Source organism: Nyctibius grandis, chromosome 5, assembly GCF_013368605.1.
Source record: "Nyctibius grandis isolate bNycGra1 chromosome 5, bNycGra1.pri, whole genome shotgun sequence".
NCBI classification, from domain to species: Eukaryota; Metazoa; Chordata; class Aves; order Nyctibiiformes; family Nyctibiidae; genus Nyctibius; species Nyctibius grandis.
Window position 1 is genome coordinate 1181351 of NC_090662.1, and position 25390 is coordinate 1206740.

The window sequence follows — 25390 nt, forward strand, 5'->3', positions numbered from 1 at the left end:
CTCAGGGGTTGGGCATCCCTTGGTGGGGTCTTGGGGGGCTTGGTGGTCCCTGGTTGGGGTTTTGAGGGGTCTCAGGGGGTTTGGAGGTCCCTTGGTGGGGTTTTGAGGGGTCTCAGGGGGGTTGGGGTCCTTGGTTGGGGTTTGGGGATCCCTTGGTGGAGTCTTGGGGGGTTTGGTGATCCCTGGTTGGGGTTTTAAGGGGTCTCAGGTGGGTTTGGGGTCGTTGGTTGGGGTTTGAGGAGGGTCTCAGGGGTTTGGGGTTCCTTGGTGGAGTTTTGGGGGGTTTTGGGGGTCCCTGGTTGGGGTTTTGGGGAGTCTCAAGGGTTTTGAGGGTCCCTGGTTGGGGTTTGAGGAGGGTCTTGAGGGTTTGGGGGTCCCCAGTTGGTGTTTGAGGGATCTCAGGGGGGCTTGGGGGTCCCTTGGTGGGGTCTTGGGGGGTTTGGTGGTCCCTGGTTGGGTTTTTTGGGGGTTCTCAAGGGATTTTGAGGGGTCCCTGAGTGGGGGCCGAGTGGTCCCTGGTGGTGGGGGTCTGGGTGGGGGTCTGGGGTCCCCGTGGGTGCCGTCGGGGTCCCTCACCGTCCTCGTAGGGGGTGTAGTCCACGCGGTAGGTGCCGTCGCCGTGGTCGGTGACGTAGGCGTCGGTGTGGGCGCCGGAGGGGTTCACCACCCGCGCCTTCACGTGGGGCCCCCCCGTCTTGGTCAGCGCCCGCGCGTCCACCGTGAAGTCGGTGCCCACCTCGCGCAGCACCCCTGCGGCGTGGCACGGCACCCTCAGCGCCAGGGGGGGACCCTGGGTGGGGTGTCCCTCCCCAACCCCCCCTTGGGGGTCTCCAGCCCATGGGGAGGAGGTGCCCATGGGCCATGGAGAGGAGGTGGCCATGGGCAGGAGAAGCCTATTGAGGGTCCCCATGGGGAGAAGGTGCCCATGGGGAGGAGGTGGCCATTGAGGGTGTCCATGGGGAGGAGGTGCCCATGGTGGTGCCCATGGGGGGAAGATGCTCACAGGGATGGGATGCCCATGGGGAGAAGGTGCCCTTGGGGAGGAGGTGGCCATTGAGGGTGGCCATGGGGAGGAGATGCCCCTGGGGATGCCCATCCATGGAGCCCGTGTCCATGGGGAGGAGGTGCTGATGGTGGTGCCCATGGGGAGAAAACATCCATGGTGGTGCCCGTGGGGAGGAGATGCCCACAGGGATGGGATGCCCGTGGGGAGGAGATGCCCACAGGGATGGGGTGCCCATGGGGAGGAGACACCCATGGTGGTGCCCATGGGGAGGAGATGCCCATGGGGAGAAAACACCCATAGTGGTGCCCGTGGGGAGGAGATGCCTACAGGGATGGGATGCCCCTGGGGAGGAGATGCCCATGGTAGTGCCTATGGGGAGAAGACACCCATGGTCGTCCCCATGGTGGTGTCCATGGGGACGAGGTGCCCATGGTGGTGTCCATGGGGAGGAGATGCACACAGGGATGGGATGCCCATGGGGAGAAGATGGCCATTGAGAGTGTCCATGGGGAGGAGACACCCATGGTGGTGCCCATGGGGAGGAGATGCCAACAGGGATGGGATGCCCATGGGCAGGAGACACCCATGGTGGTACCCATGGTGGTGTCCATGGGGGGAAGATGCCCAGAGGGATGGGATGACCATGGGGAGGAGATGCCCATGGGGATGCCCATGCAAGGAGCAGGTGTCCATGGGGAGGAGATGCCCATGGTGGTGCCCATGGGGAGAAGATGCCCACAGTGATGGGATGCCCATGGGGAGGAGATACCCATGGGGAGGAGGTGCCCTTGGTGGTGTACATGGGAAGGAGATGCCCATAGGGATGGGATGACCATAGGGATGGGATGCCCATGGGGAGAAGACACCCATGGTGGTGCCCATGGGCAGGAGGTGCCCATGGGCAGGAGGTGCCCATGGGCAGGAGACACCCATGGTGGTGCCCATGGGTAGGAGGTGCCTACGGGGATGGGATGCCCATGGGGAGAAGATGGCCATTGAGAGTGTCCATGGGGAGGAGACGCCCATGGTGGTGCCCATGGGGAGGAGATGCCCAGAGGGATGGGATGCCCATGGGGAGGAGACACCCATGGTGGTACCCATGGTGGTGTCCATGGGGGGAAGATGCCCAGAGGGATGGGATGCCCTTGGGGAGGAGACACCTATGGTGGTGCCCATGGGGAGGAGACACCCATGGTGGTGCCCATGGGGAGGAGGTGGCCATTAAGGGTGCCCATGGGGAGGAGACACCCATGGTGGTACCCATGGTGGTGTCCATGGGGAGAAGATGCCCAGAGGGATGGGATGCCCTTGGGGAGGAGACACCTATGGTGGTGCCCATGGGGAGGAGGTGCCCATGGTGGTGCCCACGGGGAGGAGGTGCCCATGGTGGTGCCCATGGTGGTGTCCATGGGGGGAAGATGCCCACAGGGATGGGATGCCCATGGGGAGGAGACACCCATGGTGGTACCCGTGGTGGTGTCCATGGGGGGAAGATGCCCAGAGGGATGGGATGCCCTTGGGGAGGAGAAACCTATGGTGGTGCCCATGGGGAGGAGGCACCCTTGGTGGTGCCCATGGGGAGGAGATGCCCATGGGGATCGGATGCCCATAAGAATGGGATGCCCATGGGGAGAAGACACCCATGGTGGTGCCCATGGGCAGGAGGTGGCCATGGTGGTGCCCATGGGTAGGAGGTGCCTATGGGGATGGGATGCCCATGGGGAGAAGACGGCCATTGAGAGTGTCCATGGGGAGGAGACACCCATAGTGGTGCCCATGGGTAGGAGATGCCCATGGGGAGGAGACACCCATGGTGGTACCCATGGTGATGTCCATGGGGGGAAGATGCCCAGAGGGAGGAGATGCCCTTGGGGAGGAGACACCTATGGTGGTGCCCATGGGGAGGAGACACCCATGGTGGTGTCCATGGGGAGGAGATGCCCATGGGGAGGAGCTACCCATGGTGGTGCCCATGGTGGTGTCCATGGGGAGAAGACGCCCACAGGGATGGGATGCCCATAAGGATGGGATGCCCATGGGGAGGAGACACCCATGGTGGTACCCATGGTGGTGTCCATGGGGGGAAGATGCCCAGAGGGATGGGATGCCCTTGGGGAGGAGACACCTATGGTGGTGCCCATGGGGAGGAGACACCCATGGTGGTGCCCATGGGGAGAAGATGCCCACGGGGATGGGATGCCCATAAGGATGGGATGCCCATGGGGAGAAGACACCCATGGTGGTGCCCATGGGCAGGAGGTGGCCATGGTGGTGCCCATGGGTAGGAGGTGCCTATGGGGATGGGATGCCCATGGGGAGAAGACGGCCATTGAGAGTGTCCATGGGGAGGAGACACCCATGGTGGTGCCCATGGGGAGGAGACACCCATGGTGGTACCCATGGTGGTGTCCATGGGGGGAAGATGCCCAGAGGGAGGAGATGCCCTTGGGGAGGAGACACCCATGGTGGTGCCCATGGGGAGGAGACACCCATGGTGGTGCCCATGGGGAGAAGGTGCCCATGGGGAGGAGGTGGCCATTGAGGGTGCCCATGGGGAGGAGGCACCCATGGTGATGCCCATGGGGAGGAGACACCCATGGTGGTACCCATGGTGGTGTCCATGGGGAGGAGATGCCCAGAGGGATGGGATGCCCTTGGGGAGGAGACACCTATGTTGGTGCCCATGGGGAGGAGACACCCATGGTGGTGCCCATGGGGAGAAGGTGCCCATGGGGAGGAGGTGGCCATTGAGGGTGCCCATGGGGAGGAGGCACCCATGGTGGTGCCCATGGGGAGGAGGCACCCATGGTGGTGCCCATGGGGAGGAGACACCCATGGTGGTGCCCATGGGGAGAAGGTGCCCATGGGGAGGAGGCACCCATGGTGGTGCCCGTGGGCAGGAGGTGCCCCCGGGGGAGGTTCTCACCTCGTGGCTCCACTCCTTTCCCGTAGACCTTGACCCCGCTGGTGTCCACGGCCGGGTCGACGATGACGCGGACGGGGCAGTTGGGCACGGGGCGCCCGCCGTACTTGATGGTGATGGTGTAGGCGCCGGGGCAGGCGGGCGTGTAGGTGATGGCGTAGGTGCCGTCGCCCTTGTTCTCGATGACCACCTCTGCCCGCGCGCCCGCCTCCGACCCGATCTCGATGGTCAGCTCGGCCTCGCCCGCTTGCGAGCAGTCCACCGTGAAGGTGGCCACCTCGCCCGCCCGCCCCCGCTCCAGCCCGGGCCCGCTGGCCGTCACCTTCTCCGGGTCGAACACTGGGGCTACCACGGCCTTGAAGGGGCTACCGGGGATGTGGCGCTCGGCGAAGAGGATGTTGATGGCGTAGTCGCCCGCCGCCGTGGGCAGGTAGGACACGGCGCACGAGCCGTCCCCGTTGTCCTGGCACTCGATCTTGGCCTCGCACGGGCCCTCCACCGTGAGCCCCAGCCCCCCCGTGCCCGCCCCCTTCGTGTCGATGGTGAAGGGCGCCGGGACCCCCACGCGGCCGCCCTGCAGGCCCGGCCCGAAGGCGGTCACCTGGGGGGGGGGGGACAGGGGGGTCACACGCGTGTGTAAAGGGGAGGGGGTCACACGTGTGTAAAGGGGAGGGGGGGTCACGTGTGTGTGCAAGGGGAGGGGGTGTCGTGTGTGTAAAGGGGTGGGGGTGTCGTGTGTGTGTGTGTGTGTGCAAGGGGAGGGGGTGTCACACGTGTGTGCAAAGGGAGGGGGTGTCACATGTGTGTGTGTAAAGGGGAGGGGGTGTCACGTGGGGAGGAGGGGGTGTCACATGTGTGTGTGGGAGGGGAGGGGGGGTCACGTGTGTGTGTAAGGGGGGGTGTCATATGTGTATGTGAGGGGGGGTGTCACGTGTGTGTGCGAGGGGACGGGGTGTCACGTGGGGAAGAAGGGGTGTCACGTGTGTGTGTGAGGGGAGGAGGTGTCACACGTGTGTGTAAAGGGGAGGGGGTGTCATGTGTGTGTGCAAAGGGAGGGGGTGTCACGTGTGTGTGTAAAGGGGAGGGGGTGTCACACACGTGTGTGTGTGTGGGGGAGGGGAAGGAGTGTCACATGTGTGTGTGCAAAGGGAGGGGGTGTCACATGCGTGTATGCAAAGGGAGGGGGTGTCACATGCGTGTGCAAGAGGAGGGGGGTGTCACACGTGTGTGTGTGAGGGGACAGGGGGGTCACGTGTGTGTGTAAAAGGAGGGGGTGTCACGTGTGTGTAAAGGGGAGGGGGTGTCACATGTGTGTGTGCAAAGGGGGGGTGTCACACATGTGTGTGAGGGGGGAGGGGATGTCATATGTGTGTGTGTGAGGGGAGGGGGTGTCACGTGTGTGTAAAGGGGAGGGGGTGTCACACACGTGTGTGTGTAAAGGGAGGGGGTGTCATGTGTGTGTGTAAAGGGGTGGGGGTGTCACACACGTGTGTGTGTGTGGGAGGGGAGAGAGTGTCACATGTGTGTGTGTAAGGGGGGGTCACACGTGTGTGTAAAGGGGGAGGGGTGTCATATGTGTGTGCACGAGGGGAGGGGGTGTCACACGTGTGTGTAAAGGGGGGGGAGACTGAAGGGAAGGGGGGCAAGGGGAAGGGGGGAAGAGGGGTGGTGCTGTGTGTGTGCAAGGTGGGGGGTAAGTGTGCAAGGCGTGGGGTGGGAGGTGTATAAGGGATTGAGGGGGGTAAGTGTGCAAGGGATGGGGGTGGTACATGTGTAAGGCACAGGGGTGATGGTAAGCGTGCAAGGATGGGCATGCCAGTGGTAAGTGTGCAAGGCAGGAGGGTGGTGGCAAGTGTGCAAGGAATGGGCACACTGGTGGCAAGTGTGCAAGGAATGGGGGTGCTAAGTGTGGAAGGTGTGGGCATGGTGGTGGTAAGTGTGCAAGGAGCGGGCATGCCAGTTGTAATTGTGCAAGGCATAAGGGGGTGGTAAGTGTGCAAGGCACGAGCATGCTGGTGGTGTGTGTAAAGCACGGGCGTGCTGGCGGTGAGCGTGCACTTGCACCTGCAGCATGGGTGTGCAAGGGGCACGTGCAGGCACTGTGAGTGAGCAAGGGGCACACACAAGCAGGACGGGCACCATCCCTCCCCGGCCCACCCATGAATCCCTCGCACGAGGACATGCGTGTGCAGGGCGGGGACACACACATGTGTGTGTGCAGGGGGTGTCACACGTGTGCAGGGGGTGTCACACGTGTGCAGGGTGTCACACGCGTGTGCAGGGGTCCCGGCACGCACCTTGCTGGGGTCGGGGGGCAGCACGGCCTCGACGGCGAAGGGGCTGCCGGGCAGCGGGTGCCCGTCGTAGGTGACGTCGAGGCGGTAGGGCCCCTCCTCGGGGGGGGTGAAGGTGACGGGGTGGGGGCCGCCGGGGGGGGCCGTGCCCACGGCGCAGGGCACGGGGCGGCGCGCGGGGCCCGTCACCCGCACCTCCACCCGGCCCTGGCCCCCCGCGCCCTGCGCCGCCACCGAGAACGCCTGCGCCTGCCCCACCTCCGCCTCTGCGGGGGGGAGAGGGGGGTCAGGGGGGCACAGACACCCACGGGTGCCACACACCCACCCAAGGGTGCCACACACCCACCCAAGGGTGCCACACAGCCACCCCTGGGTGCCACACACCCACCCAAGGGTGCCACAAACCCACCCATGGGTGCCACACAGCCACCCCTGGGTGCCACACACCCACCCAAGGGTGCCACAGAGCCACCCAAGGGTGCCCACACCCACCCCTGGGTGCCACACAGCCACCCAAGGGTGCCACACACCCACCCAAGGGTGCCCCATACCCCTGGGTGCCCCCCACACCCACCCAAGGGTGCCCCACACCCAAGGGTGCCCCCCATCCCATACCAGGGGGTCCCAATGCCACCTAGGTGCCCTCACCCACCCCTGGGTGCCCCCCAACCCACACAAGGCTACCCCACACCCACCCCTGGGTGCCCACCCCATCCCACATCCAGGGGTCCCAGTCCCACCTGGGTGCCCCCCCCATCCCATACCTGGGGGTCCCAGTACCACCCAGGTGCCCCCCCGCCCCACACCCAAGGGTGCCCCCAGCCCTCACCCAGGGGGTCCCAATGCCACCCAGGTGCCCCCCATCACCCCTGGGTGCCCCCCATCCCATACACAGAGGTCCCAATGCCACCTGGGTGCCCCCTACCCCACCCAAGGGTGTCCCTCACCCAAGGTGCCCCCAGCCCTCACCCAGGGGGTCCTGATGCCACCCGGGTGCCCCCCCACCCCTGGGTGCTCCACACCCACCCAAGAGTGCCCCACACCCACCCCTGGGTGCCCACCCCATCCCACATCCAGGGGTCCCAATCCCACCTGGGTGCCCCCCCATCCCATACCTGGGGGTCCCAATACCACCCAGGTGCCCCCCTGCCCCACACCCAAGGGTGCCCCCACCCCTCACCCAGAGGGTCCTGATGCCAGCCGGGTGCCCCCCACGGCCCCAGGGTGCCCCCCTACCCCATACCTAGGGGTCCCAATCCCACCTGGGTGCCCCCCACTCCTGGGTGTCCCTCACCCCACACCCAAGGGTGTCCCTCACCCAGGGTGCCCCCCCCACCCCTGGGTGCCCCCCACCCCATGCCCAGGGGTCCCCATCCCATCTGGGTGCCCCCCCACCCCACAACACACTCCCCACTCCTGGGTGTCCCTCACCCCACACCCAAGGGTGTCCCTCACCCAGGGTGCCCCCCACCACCACCCCTGGGTGCCCCCATCCCACACCCAGGGGGTCCTGATGCCACCCGGGTACCCCCCCACCCCACAACACACCCCCCACCCCTGGGTGCCCCCCCCCACCCATGGGTGCCCCCCACTCACTGCTGTTGAGCCCCTGCACCTTGACCTTGCCCAGCTGCAGGGGGGGCGCCACGGTGACGGGGAAGGGGCTCCGCGGGATCGGGTCCCCCCCGTAGGTGACAAACACGGACAGGGGACCCTGGGGGGACACCCGCGCTCAGGGGGTGCTGGGGGGGGACCCCCACCCACACCCCCCCCGGGGAGGGGGAGCAGGGAGAGGGGGGTGCCAGGGGGGGTTGGGGTCACCCATGGGTGCTGGGGGGGTTAAATGGGGTGCTGGGGGGTTGGGGTCACCCATGGGTGTTGGGGGGTATCTGGGAGTGCTGGGGGGGGTTGGGGACAACCATGGGTGCTGGGAGGGGTTTGGGGTCACCCATGGGTGCTGGGGGGGCACCTGGGGGTGCTGGGGGGGGATTGGGGTCACCCATGGGTGCTGGAGGGGTTAAATGGGGCACTGGGGGGGTTGGGGTCACCCATGGGTGCTGGGGGGGGACCTGGGGTGTCCCCTGGGCATAGGTGCCCCTATGGGATGGGGTGTCACTATGGGGTGTCCCAATAGGGTGTCCCTATGGGGTGGGTGCCACCATGGGATGTCCCTATGGGGTAGGATGTCCCTATGGGGTGTCCCTATGGGGTGGGATGTCCCTATGGGGTGGGTGCCACCATGGGGTAGGTGCCACCATGGGGTAGGTGCCACCATGGGGTGTCCCTATGAGGTGGGTGCCACCATGGGGTAGGTGCCACCATGGGGTGTCCCTATGAGGTGGGTGCCACCATGGGGTGGGTGCCACCATGGGGTAGGTGCCACCATGGGGTGGGTGCCACCATGGGGTAGGTGCCACCACGGGGTGTCCCAATGGGGTGGGTGCCACCATGGGGTGTCCCTATGGGGTGGGTGCCACCATGGGGTGTCCCGATGGGGTGGGTGCCACCATGGGGTAGGTGCCACCATGGCGTAGGTGCCACCATGGGGTGTCCCTATGAGGTGGGTGCCACCATGGGGTAGGTGGCACCATGGGGTAGGTGCCACCATGGAGTGTCCCAATGGGGTGGGTGCCACCATGGGGTGGGTGCCACCATGGGGTAGGTGCCACCATGGGGTGGGTGCCACCATGGGGTGGGTGTCACCATGGGGTGTCCCTATGGGGTGGGTGCCACCATGGGGTGTCCCGATGGGGTGGGTGCCACCATGGGGTAGGTGCCACCATGGCGTAGGTGCCACCATGGGGTGTCCCTATGAGGTGGGTGCCACCATGGGGTAGGTGGCACCATGGGGTAGGTGCCACCATGGAGTGTCCCAATGGGGTGGGTGCCACCATGGGGTAGGTGCCACCATGGCGTAGGTGCCACCATGGGGTGTCCCGATGGGGTGGGTGCCACCATGGGGTAGGTGCCACCACGGGGTGTCCCTATGGGGTAGGTGCCACCACGGGGTGTCCCTATGGGGTGGGTGCCACCATGAGATGCCCCCATGGGGTGCCCTATGGGGTGGGTGCCCCATGGGTGCCCCGTGCCCACCTGGAGCAGCGGGCAGTACTTGACGGTGTGCGTGTAGTCGTGGTTGTCGATGATCTCCAGGTCCCGCACGGCCGGGCCGGGCCCCGCCCCCCCGAACCGCACCGCCAGGGGGGCCTGCCCCGCGCCCCGCGTCTGCACCGTGAAGTGCGTGGGCTTCCCCGCGCCCACGCCTGCCACCGCGTCAGCACCCACCGCACCCATGGCACCCACAGCACCCACAGCACCCACAGCCCGGACCCATGGCACCCACCGCACCCGGACCCACCGCACCCCCCGCGCCCACGCCTGCCACCGCGTCAGCACCCACAGCACCCACCGCACCCATGGCACCCACAGCCCTGCCCCATGGCACCCACCGCACCCGCACCCACCGCACCCACAGCACCCGCACCCACGGCACCCACGGCACCCACGGCACCCATAGCCCTGCCCCATGGCACCCACAGCACTCAGACCCACCGCACCCCCCGCGCCCACGCCTGCCACCGCGTCAGCACCCATGGCACCCACAGCACCCGGACCCATAGCACCCATAGCCTGGACCCATAGCACCCTGCCCCATAGCACCCACCGCGCCGACGCCTGCCACCGCGTCAGCACCCACCGCACCCAGAGCACCCACAGCACCCACAGCCCTGCCCCATGGCACCCACAGCCCCTGCCCCATACCACCCACCGCACCCACGCCTGGCACAGCGTCAGCACCCACAGCACCCACAGCACCCAGAGCACCCTGCCCCATAGCACCCACAGCCCCGGACCCATAGCACCCACCGCGCCCACGCCTGCGGCCGCGTCAGCACCGCACCCACGACACCCACGTCCCCAGCCCCACAGCACCCAGACCCACCACCCCTAGCCCCATGGCACCCAGCCCCATAGCACCCACAGCCCCTGCCCCACCACACCCTGCCCTATGGCACCCACAACCCCAGCCCCACAGCACTCAGACCCACCACCCCTAACCCCACCGCACCCATAGCCCCTGCCCTACATCACCCTGCCCCACGGCACCCACAGCCCCTGCTCCACCGCACCCTGCCCCCCAGCACCCACAGCACCCCCCCACCCCTGCCCCCCTCACCCGTGCGGCTGATGCCGGGCCCCTCCGCCTTGACCTTGCTGGCGTCGTGCGACGGCTCCACCTTGATGCGGAAGGGGCTGCTGGGGATCTCCTGCGGGCGGGGGGACAGAGGGTGGCACGGTGACGCGGTGGCACTGCCAGGGGGACAGGACCACCCCCCACACCCCATACGACGTCACCCGGCGGGGAGGGGACGGCCGGGGCACCCCCTGGGTACCTGGTTGGCGAAGAGCACCATGATGGTGTAGAGCCCGGCGCCCGGCGGCGTGTACTTGACCGTGAAGGTGTCGTTGTCGTTCTTGATGATGTCAAAGTCGATGTCGGCCTCCAGCGGCCCCACCACGCCCGGGGCGCACTTGATCCCGATGCTGACGTCACCTGGAGGGTGGCCTCACTGTCACCCTGCTCTTCTGGGGTGGCACCGAGGGATGGGGTGGGGACAGGGGTGTGGGACTGCAGCAGGGATGTGGGGTTGGAGCGGGATTATGGACCAGGATTGGGACCAGAGATGAAGGACTGGGGGTGAAGGACCAGGCGTGAAGGACCAGGACTGAGGATGAAGGAGCAGGACCAGGGGTGAAGGACCAGGGATGAAGGACCAGAGATGAAGGACCAGAGATGAAGGACCAGGATCAGGGGTGAAGGACCAGGACCGGGGGTGAAGGACCAGGACTGGGGGTGAAGGACCAGAGTTGAAGGACCAGGACCAGGGATGAAGGACCAGGGAGGGATGAAGGACCGGGACCAGGGACGAAGGACCAGGACCGGGGATGAAGGACCAGGACTGGGGATGAAGGACCAGGACTGGGGATGAAGGACCAGGACCGGGGATGAAGGACCAGGGGTGAAGGACCAGGGGTGAAGGACCAGGACCAGGGGTGAAGGACCAGAGATGAAGGACCAGGAATGAAGGACCAGGACCAGGGGTGAAGGACCAGAGATGAAGGACCAGGACCAGGGATGAAGGACCAGGATCAAGGGTGAAGGACCAGGACCGGGGATGAAGGACCAGGGGTGAAGGACCAGGGGTGAAGGACCAGGGGTGAAGGACCAGGACCAGGGATGAAGGACCAGGGATGAAGGACCAGGGATGAAGGACCAGGACCAGAGATGAAGGACATGGCTGTCATGCCCACAGAGGGGTTCCCATGGGTGCCGGGTGCGCCCTGCGGTGGGTACCCACCCTGCCCAGCCTCGCTGCAGTCGACGGTGAAGTAGGTGGGCTCGTTGGCCTTCAGCCCAGTCTTCTCCACGCCTGGCCCGTAGACCTTCACCCTGCCAGGGTGGCTGCCCTCACCCACGTTCACCTGCGGGCACGGGGCGCATCACCAGCGGGCACCCAGGGTGCCATGAACACCTCCTCCCACCAGGGGTCTGCGACCCCCAACCCCACCACAGGCACCCCAACACCCTGCACGCCTGGCACCCTGTCTCCATCACCCCATGGGACCCCCATCCCCACCCCAGCACCCCGTGGGTCTGCGTCCCCTCCCTCAATGCCCATCACCCAACGGGCCCTCCATGGCCACCCCAGCACCCCACGGGACCCCCCTTGGCACCCACGCGGAAGGGGCTGCGGGGGGTGTTGACGCCCCCCCAGGTGACGATGATGGTGTGCTTGATGGCCTTGGTGGGCACATAGACGCAGTGGTAGGTGCCGTCGCCGTTGTCCTTCACCTTGATGTCGATGGGGCAGCCCTCGGCGTCCTGCGGGCACCAGGGAGGGGTGAGGGAACCTGCCGGCACCCACCGGCACCCAACAGAACCCAATGGCACCCAATGGGACCCAATGGGACCCGAGGGGACTCAGTGGGACCCATTGGCACCCAACTGGACCCAACGTGCACTCAATGGGATCCATTGGCACCCAATGGTGTCCAACGGGACCCACCAGCACTCAATGGGACCCAACGGCATCCAATGGGACCAAACAGGACCCAACGGGACGCAACGGGACCCATTGGCACCCAACAGGACCCAACAGCACCCAATGGGGTCCCAACGGGACCCAACAGGACCCATTGGCACCCAACAGGACCTAACAGGACACAACGGCACTCAATGGGATCCATTGGCACCCAATGGTGTCCAACGGGACCCACTAACACCCAATGGGACACAATGGCATCCATTGGCACCCAACAGGACCCAGCGGGACTCAATGAAGACCCAACGGGACCCACTGGCACTCAACCAGACCCAATGAGCACTCAGTGGAACCCAACGGGATTCATTGGCACCCAACGGGACCCAACGGCACTCAATGGGGACCCAACAGGACCCATGGGCACCCAATGGGACCTAATGGGATGCAACGGCACTCAATGGGATCCATTGGCACCCAATGGTATCCAACGGGACCCACCAGCACCCAATGGGACCCAATGGCATCCAATGGGACCAAACGGGACCCATTGGCACCCAATGGGACCAAGTGGGACTCAATAGGGACCAAACAGCACTCAAAAGAGACCCATTGGCATCCAACAGGACCTAATGGGACACAATGGCACCCAACGGGACCCACCTGCACTCAATGGCATCCATTGGCACCCAACAGGACCCAGTGGGCTCAATAGGGGCCAACAGGACCCATTGGCACCCAAGGGGACCCAACGGGACCCATGGGGACCCAACGGGATCCATTGGCACCCAATGGTACCCAATGGGATCCACCAGCACTCAACAGGATCCAACAACATCCAATGGGACCCAACAGGACCCATTGACACCCAACGGGACCCACTGGCACCCGACGGGACCCAACAGCACTCAATGGGGACCCAACTGGACCCACTGGCACCCAACCTCACCCAATGGGACACAACGGCACTCAATGGGACCCATTGGCACCCAATGGTATCCAACGGGACCCACCAGCACCCAATGGGACCCAACGACACCCAACGGCACTCAATGGGACCCAACGGGATCCATTGGCACCCAACCTCACCCAACGGGATCCATTGGCACCCAACGGCACCCAACGGCACCCACGGGGACCCTACCTGGGCGTAGAGCTTGAGGGGCCCCTTGCCGGCGCCGCGGGCGTCGATGGTGAACTCGGCCGGGCGCTCCACGATGCACCCGCTGGGCTCCAGCCCCGGCCCGAAGGCCTTCACCTGGGGGGGTCGGGGTGGGGGGTCAGGGCTGCGCCGGCACCCCCAGCACCCATCGGGTGGGGCACAGCAGGGTGCTATGGGTGCTATAGGGTGCTAGGGGATGCAGTGGGGCGCTATGGGGCGCTATGGGGCACAGCAGGGCACAATGGGGGACAGTGGAGCACTATGGGTGCTATAGGGTTCTATAGGCCACAGCAGGGCACTATGGGTGCTATAGGGTGCTATGGGGCACAGCGGGGCACTATGGGTGCTATAGGGTGCTATGGGGCACAGCGGGGCACTATGGGTGCTATAGGGTGCTATGGGGCACAGCGGGGCACTATGGGTGCTATGGGGCACAGTGGGGCGCTATGGGATGCAGTGGGGCGCTATAGGACATTGCGGGGCACTGTGGGTGCTATAGGGCGCTATGGGGTGCTATAGGGTGCAATGGGGCGCTATGGGGTGCTATGGGTGCTATGGGTGCTATGGGGCACAGTGGGCACTATGGGTGCTATAGGGTGCTATAGGGTGCAATGGGGCACTATGGGTGCTATAGGGTGCTATGAGGCACAGCAGGGCACAGTGGGGCACAATGGGGCACAGCGGGGTGCTATGGGGTGCAGCAGGGCGCTGTGGGTGCTATAGGGCGCTATAGGGTGCTATGGGGCGCTATGGGGCACAGCAGGGCACAATGGGGGACAGTGGAGCACTATGGGTCCTATAGGGTTCTATAGGGCACAGTGGGGCACTATGGGTGCTGTAGGGTGCTATGAGGCACAGCGGGGCACTATGGGTGCTATGGGGTGCTATGGGATGCAGTGGGGCACTGTGGGTGCTATAGGGTGCTATAGGGTGCTATAGGATGCAATGGGGCGTTATGGGGCATAGTGGGGTGCTATGGGGCACTATGGGGCACAGCGGGGCGCTACGGGTGCTATAGGGTGCTATGGGGCACTATGGGGCACGGTGGGGCACGGTGGGGCGCTATGGGTGCTATAGGGTTCTATCGGGTTCTATAGGGCACAGCGGGGCACTATGGGTGCTATAGGGTGCTATAGGGCGTTATGGGGCACAGTGGGGTGCTATGGGTGCTATAGGGTTCTATCGGGTTCTATAGGGCACAGCGGGGCACTATGGGTGCTATAGGGCGCTATAGGGCGCTATGGGGCACAGTGGGGTGCTATGGGTGCTATAGGGTGCTATAGGGTGCTATAGCGTGCTGTGGGGCACTATGGGCGCTATGGGGCACAGTGGGGCGCTATGGGTGCTATAGGGCACAGTGGGGCACTCTGGGTGCTATAGGGTGCTATGGGGCACAGCAGGGCGCTATGGGTGCTATAGGATGCAGTGGGGCGCTATGGGGCGCTACGGGTGTTATGGGGCACAGTTGGGCACTATGGGTTCTATAGGGCACAGTGGGGCACTGTGGGTGCTATGTGGCACAGCGGGGCACTGTGGGTGCTATAGGGCGCTATAGGGCGCCATGGGGCACAGTGGGGTGCTATGGGTGCTATAGGGTGCTATAGGGTGCTATGGGGTGCTATGGGGTGCTATGGGTGCTATGGGGTGCTATGGGTGCTATGGGGCACAGTGGGGCGCTATGGGTGCTATAGGGTTCTATAGGGCACAGTGGGGCACTCTGGGTGCTATGGGGCACAGCAGGGCTCTATGGGTGCTATAGGATGCAGTGGGGCGCTATGGGGCACTATGGGTGTTATGGGGCACAGTGGGGCACTATGGGTGCCATGTGGCACAGCGGGGCACTGTGGGTGCTATAGGGCGCTATAGGGCGCCATGGGGCACAGTGGGGTGCTATGGGTGCTATAGGGTGCTATGGGGTGCTATGGGGTGCTATGGGGTGCTATGGGGCACAGTGGGGCGCTATGGGTGCTATAGCGTTCTATAGGGCACAGTGGGGCACTCTGGGTGCTATAGGGTGCTATGGGGCACAGCAGGGCGCTATGGGTGCTATAGGATGCAGTGGGGCGCTATGGGGCGCTACGGGTGTTATGGGGCACAGTTGGGCACTATGGGTTCTATAGGGCACAGTGGGGCACTGTGGGTGCTATGTGGCACAGCGGGGCACTGTGGGTGCTATAGGGCGCTATAGGGCGCCATGGGGCACAGTGGGGTGCTATGGGTGCTATAGGGTGCTATAGGGTGCTATGGGGTGCTATGGGGTGCTATGGGTGCTATGGGGTGCTATGGGTGCTATGGGGCACAGTGGGGCGCTATGGGTGCTATAGGGTTCTATAGGGCACAGTGGGGCACTCTGGGTGCTATGGGGCACAGCAGGGCTCTATGGGTGCTATAGGATGCAGTGGGGCGCTATGGGGCACTATGGGTGTTATGGGGCACAGTGGGGCACTATGGGTGCCATGTGGCACAGCGGGGCACTGTGGGTGCTATAGGGCGCTATAGGGCGCCATGGGGCACAGTGGGGTGCTATGGGTGCTATAGGGTGCTATGGGGTGCTATGGGGTGCTATGGGGTGCTATGGGGCACAGTGGGGCGCTATGGGTGCTATAGCGTTCTATAGGGCACAGTGGGGCACTCTGGGTGCTATAGGGTGCTATGGGGCACAGCAGGGCGCTATGGGTGCTATAGGATGCAGTGGGGCGCTATGGGGCACTACGGGTGTTATGGGGCACAGTTGGGCACTATGGGTTCTATAGGGCACAGTGGGGCACTATGGGTGCCATGTGGCACAGCGGGGCACTGTGGGTGCTATAGGGCGCTATAGGGCGCCATGGGGCACAGTGGGGTGCTATGGGTGCTATAGGGTGCTATAGGGTGCTATGGGGTGCTATGGGGTGCTATGGGTGCTATGGGTGCTATGGGTGCTATGGGTGCTATGGGGTGCTATGGGGCACAGTGGGGCGCTATGGGTGCTATAGGGTTCTATAGGGCACAGTGGGGCACTCTGGGTGCTATAGGGTGCTATAGGATGCAGTGGGGCGCTATGGGGCACTACGGGTGTTATGGGGCACAGTTGGGCACTATGGGTTCTATAGGGCACAGTGGGGCACTATGGGTGCTATGTGGCACAGCGGGGCACTGTGGGCGCTATAGGGCGCTATAGGGCGCTATGGGGCACAGTGGGGTGCTATGGGTGCTATAGGGTGCTATAGGGTGCTATGGGGTGCTATGGGGTGCTAGGGGTGCTAGGGGTGCTAGGGGTGCTATGGGGCACAGTGGGGCGCTCTGGGTGCTATAGGGTGCTATGGGGCACAGCAGGGCGCTATGGGTGCTATAGGATGCAGTGGGGCGCTATGGGGCGCTACGGGTGTTATGGGGCACAGTTGGGCACTATGGGTGCTATAGGGTGCTATGGGGCACAGTGGGGTGCTATGGGGCACAGCGGGGCACTGTGGGTGCTATAGGGCGCTATAGGGCGCTATGGGGCACAGTGGGGTGCTATAGGGTGCTATAGGGCGCTATGGGGCGCTATGGGGCGCTATGGGGCGCTATGGGGCACAGTGGGGCACAGTGGGGCACAGTGGGGTGCTATAGGGCACAGCAGGGCACTATGGGTGCTATAGGGCACAGTGGGGCACTATGGGGGCTATGGGTGCTATAGGGCGCTATAGGGCGCCATGGGGCGCCATGGGGCGCGGCGTCACCTTGTCGGGCCAGGAGTCGGGGGGCGCGGGGCGCACGCGGGCCATGAAGGGGCTGTCGCGGATGTCCTCGTCGTCGCACACCACGTGCACGGCGTAGGCGCCCGCCTCCGTGGGCCAGTAGCGCACGTCGCACGAGCCGTCCCCGCGGTCGTCGCACTCGATGCGCGCCTGCGACGGGCCCTCGATGGAGAACCCTGCCCGGGGGCACCGCGGCGGCGTCACGGTGGGCACCGGGAGGGCACACGGCGGTGACACCCCGCGGGGATCCATGGCACCAGGGTGGGCACCCCCAGGTGGCACCAAGGGCCTGGTGTCATGGTCACCACCCCCATGCTCACGTACCCACCATGGTGCCACCTGCTCCATACCCACCATGATGTCCCCCCAATATGTCTCCATGTCGCCACCCACCCCACACCCACATCCCCACCACGGTGCCACCCAGTTCATGCCCCACAACCCCACCATGGTGCCACCAACTCCATGCCCACGTCCCCACCATGATGTCCCGACCCAATATGTCTCCATGTCCCCACCATGGTGCCCCCCAACCTGTGCCCACATCCCCACCATGGTGCCACCCACTCCATACCCATGTCCCCACCACAGTACCTCCCACTCCATGCCCACATACCCACCACGGTGCCCCCCAATATGTCTCCATGTCCCCACCATGGTGTCCCCCAACCTATGCCCACGTCCCCACCATGGTGCCCCCCAACCTGTGCCCATGTCCCCACCACAGTGCCCCCCACCCCATACCCACGTCCCCACCCCAGTGTCCCTCACCTCATGCCCACATCCCCACCATGGTGCCCCCACCCCACGTCCCCACCACAGTGCTCCCCAACCTGTGCCCACATCCCCACCATGGTGCCACCAACCCCATGCCCAGGTCCCCACCATGGTGCCCCCCAATGTGTCTCCATGTCCCCATCATGATGCCCCCCACCTCATGCCCACATCCCCACCATGGTGTCCCACACCCTCACCCACATCCCCACCTCGTGTCCCCCACACCCACTTCTCCACCATGGTGCCCCCCACTCCATGCCCATGTCCCCACCATGGTGCCACCCAGTTCATGCCCCACGACCCCACCATGGTGCCACCAACTCCATGCCCACATACCCACCATGATGTCCCTCAATAGTCTCCATGTCCCCACCCCGTGCCCCCCCCCCCGTGCCCCCCTTACTCACCCAGGGTGCCCACTTCGGTGCCCACGGCCTCCACCACGAAGTCTGCCGAGCGCCCCACGGTGCCACCCTCCAGCCCCGGCCCCCAGGCCCGCACCTTCTGCCGCCCGGCCGCGGGGGCCACCTGCACCTCGAACGGGCTGCGCCGCCGCGTCACCAGGGCTGAGTGTGCCCCTTGCACACCCACCCCATGGCACACCCCATGGCACACCCACCCGCCACGCACACCCCCCGCCAGCACCTTGCACCCCCCTCGTGCCCACCACATGCCCCTTGTGCCCATCACACGCCCCCTTGCACGTCCCTCACACCCCTTGCACACCACACGTGCCCCTTGCACGCCCCTCACTTATACCTTGCACACCCCTCGTGCCCATCACATGCCCCACGCACACCCCTCGCACGCCCACCCCATGGCACACACCCCCGCCAGCGCCTTGCATGCCCCTCGTGCCCATCATACCCCCCTCGTGCCCATCACACGCCCCCTTGCACGTCCCTCACACCCCTTGCACACCACACGTGCCTCTTGCACACCCCTCACTTGTACCTTGCACCCCCCTTGCACGCCCCTTGTGCCCATCACATGCCCCCTTGCACATCCCTCACACCCCTTGCACGCCCCTCACACACCTATTGCACGCCCCTCACACACCACGTGTGCCCCTTGTACACCCCTTGCACGCCCCTCCCTTGTACCTTGCACCCCACTTGCACACCCCTTGTACGTCCCTCACACCCTTGCACACCCCTTGCACACCACGCGTGCCCCTTGCACACCCCACACCTATTGCACACCCCCTGCTAGTGCCTTGCACCCCCCTTGTGCCCATCACGCACCCCCTTGCACGTCCCTCATGCCCCTTGCACGCCCCTCATACGCCACATGTGCCTCTTGCACACCCCTTGCACACCCTTCACTTGTACCTTGCACCCCACTCGCACACCCCCTTATGCCCATCACATGCCCCCTTGCACGTCCCTCACACACCTTGCACGTCCCTTACACACCCCACACCCCTTGCACCCCTCACACCTATTGCACACCCATTGCACGCCCCTCACTTGTACCTTGCACGCCCCCTTGCACCTATCACACGCCCCTTGCATGTCCCTCACGCCTCTTGCGCACCCCTTGCACACCACACGTGCCTTCCACACCTCCTTGCACACCATGCAGGTCCCTCATACCTATCACACCCCCCTTGCACAGCACGTGTGCCCCTTGCACACCCTCCACGTGCCTCGCTTGTACCTCGCGCACCCCCTTGCACGCCCCTCACACGCCCCTCACACCCATTGCACACCCCTTGCACACCCATCACACCCCTTGCACAACTCACATACACCTTGCGTGCCCCTCACACACCCCACGTGCCCCTTGCACACCCCTCGCACGCCCCTCACACCCTTTGCACACCCCTCACACGCCCCTCACACCCATTGCACACCCCTCGCACGCCCCTCACACCCTTTGCACACCCCTTGCACCTCCCACATACCCTTTGCACACCCCACATGCCCCTTGCCCACCCTTTGCCCACCCCCCCCCATGCACACACACACCCCTCCTTGCACACCCACCCTTGGGTGTGGGGGGGGTCCCCTGGGTGGGGGTCCCGTGGGTGGGGGCACCACTGACCTGCGGGGGATGGCGTACCCGCCCCAGGTTATGGCCACCTGGTAGCGGCCGGGCACGCCCGGGCGATACTCGCACTCGTACACGCCGTCGCCCGCGTCCCGCACCGACACCGGCTCCTCCGTGCCCGCTGCGGGGGGGGGAGAGACCCGGCCTTGCACACCCGCCCTTGCACACCCGCCCTTGCATACCCCCACCCTTGCACGCCCACCCATGTCCTTGCACCCACCCACCCTTGCACACCTGCCCTCGCACCCCCATGCCCTCGTGTCTCCCCACCCGTGCACCCATGTCCTTGCACACCCACCCTTGCACCAGTGCACACCCCCACCCTTGCACCCACACCCTTGCACACATGCCCTGGCACCCCCCTGCCCTCATATGTCCCCACCCTTGCACCCATGTCCTTGCACACTCACTGTTGCACGTGCACCCTTGCAGCCCCCACCCTTGCATATACCCCTTTGCACCTCCACCCTTGCACACCCACCCTTGCACCCCCACCCTTGCACCCATGTCCCCCCCCTTGCACCCCACACCCTTGCACCCACGTCCTTGCACACCTGCTCTCACACCCCCATGCCCTCGTATGCCCCCACCCTTGCACCCATGTCCTTGCACACCCACCCTTGCACCAGTGCACACCCCCACCCTTGCACCCACACCCTTGCACACACATCCTTGCACACCCATGCCCTCATATGCCCCCATCCTTGCACCCCCACCCTCATCCACCCTTGCCCTTGCACCCATGTCCCCCCCGCCCTCGCACACCCACCCTTGCACGCCCCCACCCTTGCACGCCCCCCTCGCACACTCACTGGGCCCCTTGACGAGCACCCGCAGCTCCCCGGTGCCGGCGCCCTTGGTGAGCACCCTGAAGTCGGCCACCTCCTGCACCCGCACGCCCTTGGGCTGCAGCCCCCGGCCCGTGGCCCGGCACGCCGACGGGGTGCACGCTGGCACGGGCACCCTCAGCACCCGGGGGTGCCAGGGGGGCCGGGGGGACAGGGGGGGCTTAGGGGCGTAAGGGACCCATGGGGACACCCTGGGGGCTGAGGGACCCATGGGGACACTCTGGGACTGATGGGTGCCATGGGGACACCCTTGGGACACAAGGGTGCCATGGGGGCGACAGGACCCATGGGGGCACCCTGGGGACACAGGGGTGCCATGGGGTCCCCTGGGGCATAAGGGACCCATGGGGACACCCTGGGACTGATGGGTGCCATAGGGGCTGAGGGACCCATGGGGACACCCTGGGGACAGAAGGGACCCATGGGGACACAGGGGGACACAGGGGGACACCCTGGGACACAGGAGGACACAGGGGGACACCTTGGGGACAGAGGGGTGCCATGGGGACACCCTAGGGACATAGGAGTTCCATGGGGGATGAGGGACCCATGGGGGTACCCTGGGGACACAGGGGTGCCATGGGGACACCCTAGGGACACAAGGGTGCCATGGGGGCTGAGGGACCCATGGGGACACCTTGGGGACAGAGGGGTGTCATGGGGACACAGGGGTGCCATGGAGTCCTCTGGGGACACCTTGGGTACAGAGGGGTGCCATGGGATCCCCTGGGGACAGAAGGGTGCCATGGGGGACACACTGGGACTGATGGGTGCTATGGGGGCTGAGGGACCCATGGGGACACAGGGATGCCATGGGGTCCCCTGGGGACACCTTGGGGACAGAGGGGTGCCATGGGGACACCCTAGGGACATAGGAGTTCCATGGGAGATGAGGGACCCATGGGGGCACCCTGGGGACACAGGGGTGCCATGAGGACACCCTGGGGACACCTTGGGTACAGAAGGGTGTCATGGGGACACCCTGGGGACATAAGGGACCCATGGGGACACCCTGGGACTGATGGGTGCCATGGGGGCTGAGGGACCCATGGGGACACCCTGGGGACACCTTGGGGACAGAGGGGTGCCATGGGGACACCCTAGGGACACAAGGGTGCCATGGGGGCTGAGGGACCCATGGGGGCACCCTGGGGACACCTTGGGGACACAGGGGTGCCATGGGATCCCCTGGGGACAGAAGGGTGCCATGGGGACACCCTGGGACTGATGGGTGCTATGGGGGCTGAGGGACCCATGGGGACACAGGGATGCCATGGGGTCCCCTGGGGACACCTTGGGGACAGAGGGGTGCCATGGGGACACCCTAGGGACATAGGAGTTCCATGGGGGATGAGGGACCCATGGGGGCACCCTGGGGACACAGGGGTGCCATGAGGACACCCTGGGGACACCTTGGGTACAGAAGGGTGTCATGGGGACACCCTGGGGACATAAGGGACCCATGGGGACACCCTGGGACTGATGGGTGCCATGGGGGCTGAGGGACCCATGGGGACACCCTGGGGACACCTTGGGGACACAGGGGTGCCATGGGGACACCCTAGGGACACAAGGGTGCCATGGGGGCTGAGGGACCCATGGGGGCACCCTGGGGACACAGGGGTGCCATGGGGACACCCTGGGGACATAAGGGACCCGTGGGGACACCCTGGGACTGATGGGTGTCATGGGGGCACCCTGGGGACACAGGGGTGCCATGGGGACACCCTGGGGACATAAGGGACACATGGGGACACCCTGGGGACACCTTGGGTACAGAAGGGTGCCATGGGGACACCCTGGGGACAGAAGGGACCCATGGGGACACCCTGGGACTGATGGGTGTCATGGGGACACCCTGGGGACACAGGGGTGCCACGAGGACACCCTAGGGACACCCTGGGGACAGAGAGGTGCCATGGGGTCCCCTGGGGACAGAAGGGTGCCATGGGGGCTACAGGACCCATGGGGACACCCTGGGGACACAGGGGTGTCATGGGGACACCCTGGGGGGTGTAAGGATGCCATGGGACTACCCTTGGGGCCATGGACAACCACAGGGGTGCCATGGGGCCACCACGGTCACCGATGGGTGCCACGGGGCCAGGGTGGGGACCCCGGGGGCAGGACCCACCTTCAGCCACGTTGACGGTGAAGGGGCTCTTGGGGATCTGGGCGCCGGCGAAGGTGACGCAGACGGTGTGTGGCCCCTCGAGGACGGGCCGGTAGGTGCAGCGGTAGATGTTGTCCCCTTTGTCCTCCAGCATCACCTCCACCGTGTCCCGCCGGCCCTGGGGGTCCACGATCACCACCCCCACGTCGCCCGGGCCAGCCCCTGCCACCACGAGGACACGCTCTCAGTGCCATCAGGACGTGCCATGGCCATGCCACCATGAGAACATGGCACCAGAGCCACCAGGTCATGCCATGGTCATGCCACCACAAGGACACGGTCTCAGTGCCATCAGGACATGCCACAGCCATGCCACCATGAGAACATGGCACCAGAGCCACCAGGTCATGTCACAGCCAGGCCACCGTGAGAACATGGCACCAGAGCCACGAGGTCACACCATGGCCATGCCACCATGAGAACATGGCACCAGAGCCACCAGGCCACACCACAGCTATGCCATCATGAAGATGTAGTCTCAGTGTCACCAGGACATGTCATGGCCATGCCACCATGAGAACATGGTCCCAGAGCCACCAGGCCATGCCATGGCTGTGCCACCATGAGGATGTGGCCTCAGTACCATCAGGCTATACCATGGCCATGTCATGAGGAGGTGGCCTCAGTGCCACCAGGCCTTGCCTTGGCCATGCCACCATGAGGACACAACCTCAGTGCCACCCAGCACCACCATGGCCATGCCACCATGAGGACATGGCCCTAGAGCCATCAGGCCACACCATGGCTATGCCATCATGAAGATGTAGTCCCAGAGCCACCAGGACATGCCATGGCCATGCCACCATGAAGACATGCCTTCAACACCATCCAGCACCACCACGGCCATGTCTCCATGAGAACATGTCCCCAGAGCCACCAGGCCATGCCACCATGAGAACATGGTCCCAGAGCCACCAGGCCATGCCATGGCCATGCCATCATGAAGACATGGTCCCAGAGCCACCAGGCCATGCCATGGCCGTGCCACCATGAGAACATGGTCCCAGAGCCACTAGGCCATCCCATTGCCATGCCACCATGAGAACATGGCCCTAGAGCCACCAGGCCATGCCATGGCCGTGCCACCATGAAGACACATCCCCAGAGCCACGAGGCCATGCCATGGCCACGTCACCATGAAGACATGCCTTCAACACCACCAGGGCCGTGCCACACCTCAGTGTCACCACCCCACAGCAGTGACCCCCCCACCCCGTGTGTGGTGGCCAATGGTGGCCACCGTCGCCCACCTGCAGTGTAGATGTCGAAGTAGGTTGGCTTGTTGGCCACGTTGCCCACGGGCTCCAGGCCAGGCCCACGCGCCGTCACCTTGCTGGCGTCCCCCAGGGCCATGCCCACGTTGACGCCGAAGGGGCTCTTGTCGATGTTCTGCCCCGCAAACAGCACCGTCACCTGGGGGGGGGGACACAGAGGGGGTCAGGGGTGGCCATGGCCCCACCACCACCACCACCCTGGGGCACCCACCACCCTGGTGACACCCCCAGAGAGGACACAAAGTGTGACCGCACTGTGATACCACCATGGACCTGCCCAGTCACCCCAGAACCCATCTTGGGGGGCACCCACCACCCTGGTGACACCCCCAGAGAGGACACACGGTGTGACCCCACTGTGGTGCCACCTTGGACATTCCCAGTCACCCCAGAACCCATCTTAGGGGGCACCCACCACCCTGGTGACACCCCCAGAGAGGACACACAGTGTGACCCCACTGTGATACCACCATGGACCTCCCTGGTCACCCCAGAACCCATCTTGGGGGGCACCCACCACCCTGGTGGCACCCACCACCCTGGTGACACCCCCAGAGAGGCCACGAAGTGTGACCCCACTGTGATACCACCATGGACCTCCCTGGTCACCCCAGAACCCATCTTGGGGGGCACCCACCACCCTGGGGCACCCCAGAGAGGACACACAGTGTGACCCCACCGTGATACCCCCATGGATCTCCCCAGTCACCCCAGAACCCATCTTGGGGGGCACCCACCACCCTGGTGACACCCACCACCCTGGTGACACCCCAGAGAGGACACACGGTGTGACCCCACTGTGGTGCCACCATGGACATTCCCAGTCACCCCAGAACCCATCTTGGGGGGCACCCACCACCCTGGTGACACCCCCAGAGAGGACACACGGTGTGACCCCACTGTGGTACCCCCATGGACCTCCCTGGTCACCCCAGAACCCATCTTGGGGGGCACCCACCACCCCGAGCCACACGCTGGGCTGTGGGTGGGGGCCATGGGTGCTCACCTTGTGGAGCCCCCCAACCTTGGGCACGTAGGTGACGCTGTAGGTCCTCTTCTTGTCGTTGTTGGGGACCACCTTGGCCTGGAGAGGGGGGGAGAGCCCCAAAAATGGGGAGTGG

General features: G+C 65.2%; 1 protein-coding gene across 1 annotated transcript in view; it reads right to left on the bottom strand.

Annotated features, from left to right (window-relative positions):
• Window positions 1-457: 457 nt before the first annotated feature.
• Window positions 458-25390, bottom strand: part of FLNC (filamin C) — a 34586-nt gene continuing 9653 nt past the window's right edge. The window contains exons 6-22 of the mRNA XM_068402354.1: window positions 25276-25353; window positions 24246-24408; window positions 22957-23157; window positions 20787-20924; window positions 19969-20095; window positions 18330-18466; window positions 17128-17321; window positions 13409-13522; window positions 11964-12107; window positions 11584-11707; window positions 10618-10778; window positions 10401-10491; window positions 9317-9486; window positions 7820-7937; window positions 6227-6489; window positions 3933-4530; window positions 458-750 (exon numbers count right to left, since the gene is read on the bottom strand). Of these exons, the coding sequence (XP_068258455.1) occupies window positions 473-750; window positions 3933-4530; window positions 6227-6489; window positions 7820-7937; window positions 9317-9486; window positions 10401-10491; window positions 10618-10778; window positions 11584-11707; window positions 11964-12107; window positions 13409-13522; window positions 17128-17321; window positions 18330-18466; window positions 19969-20095; window positions 20787-20924; window positions 22957-23157; window positions 24246-24408; window positions 25276-25353 (3099 nt within the window). The 3' untranslated portion in view covers window positions 458-472. The remainder of the gene's footprint in view (window positions 751-3932; window positions 4531-6226; window positions 6490-7819; window positions 7938-9316; window positions 9487-10400; window positions 10492-10617; window positions 10779-11583; window positions 11708-11963; window positions 12108-13408; window positions 13523-17127; window positions 17322-18329; window positions 18467-19968; window positions 20096-20786; window positions 20925-22956; window positions 23158-24245; window positions 24409-25275; window positions 25354-25390) is intronic.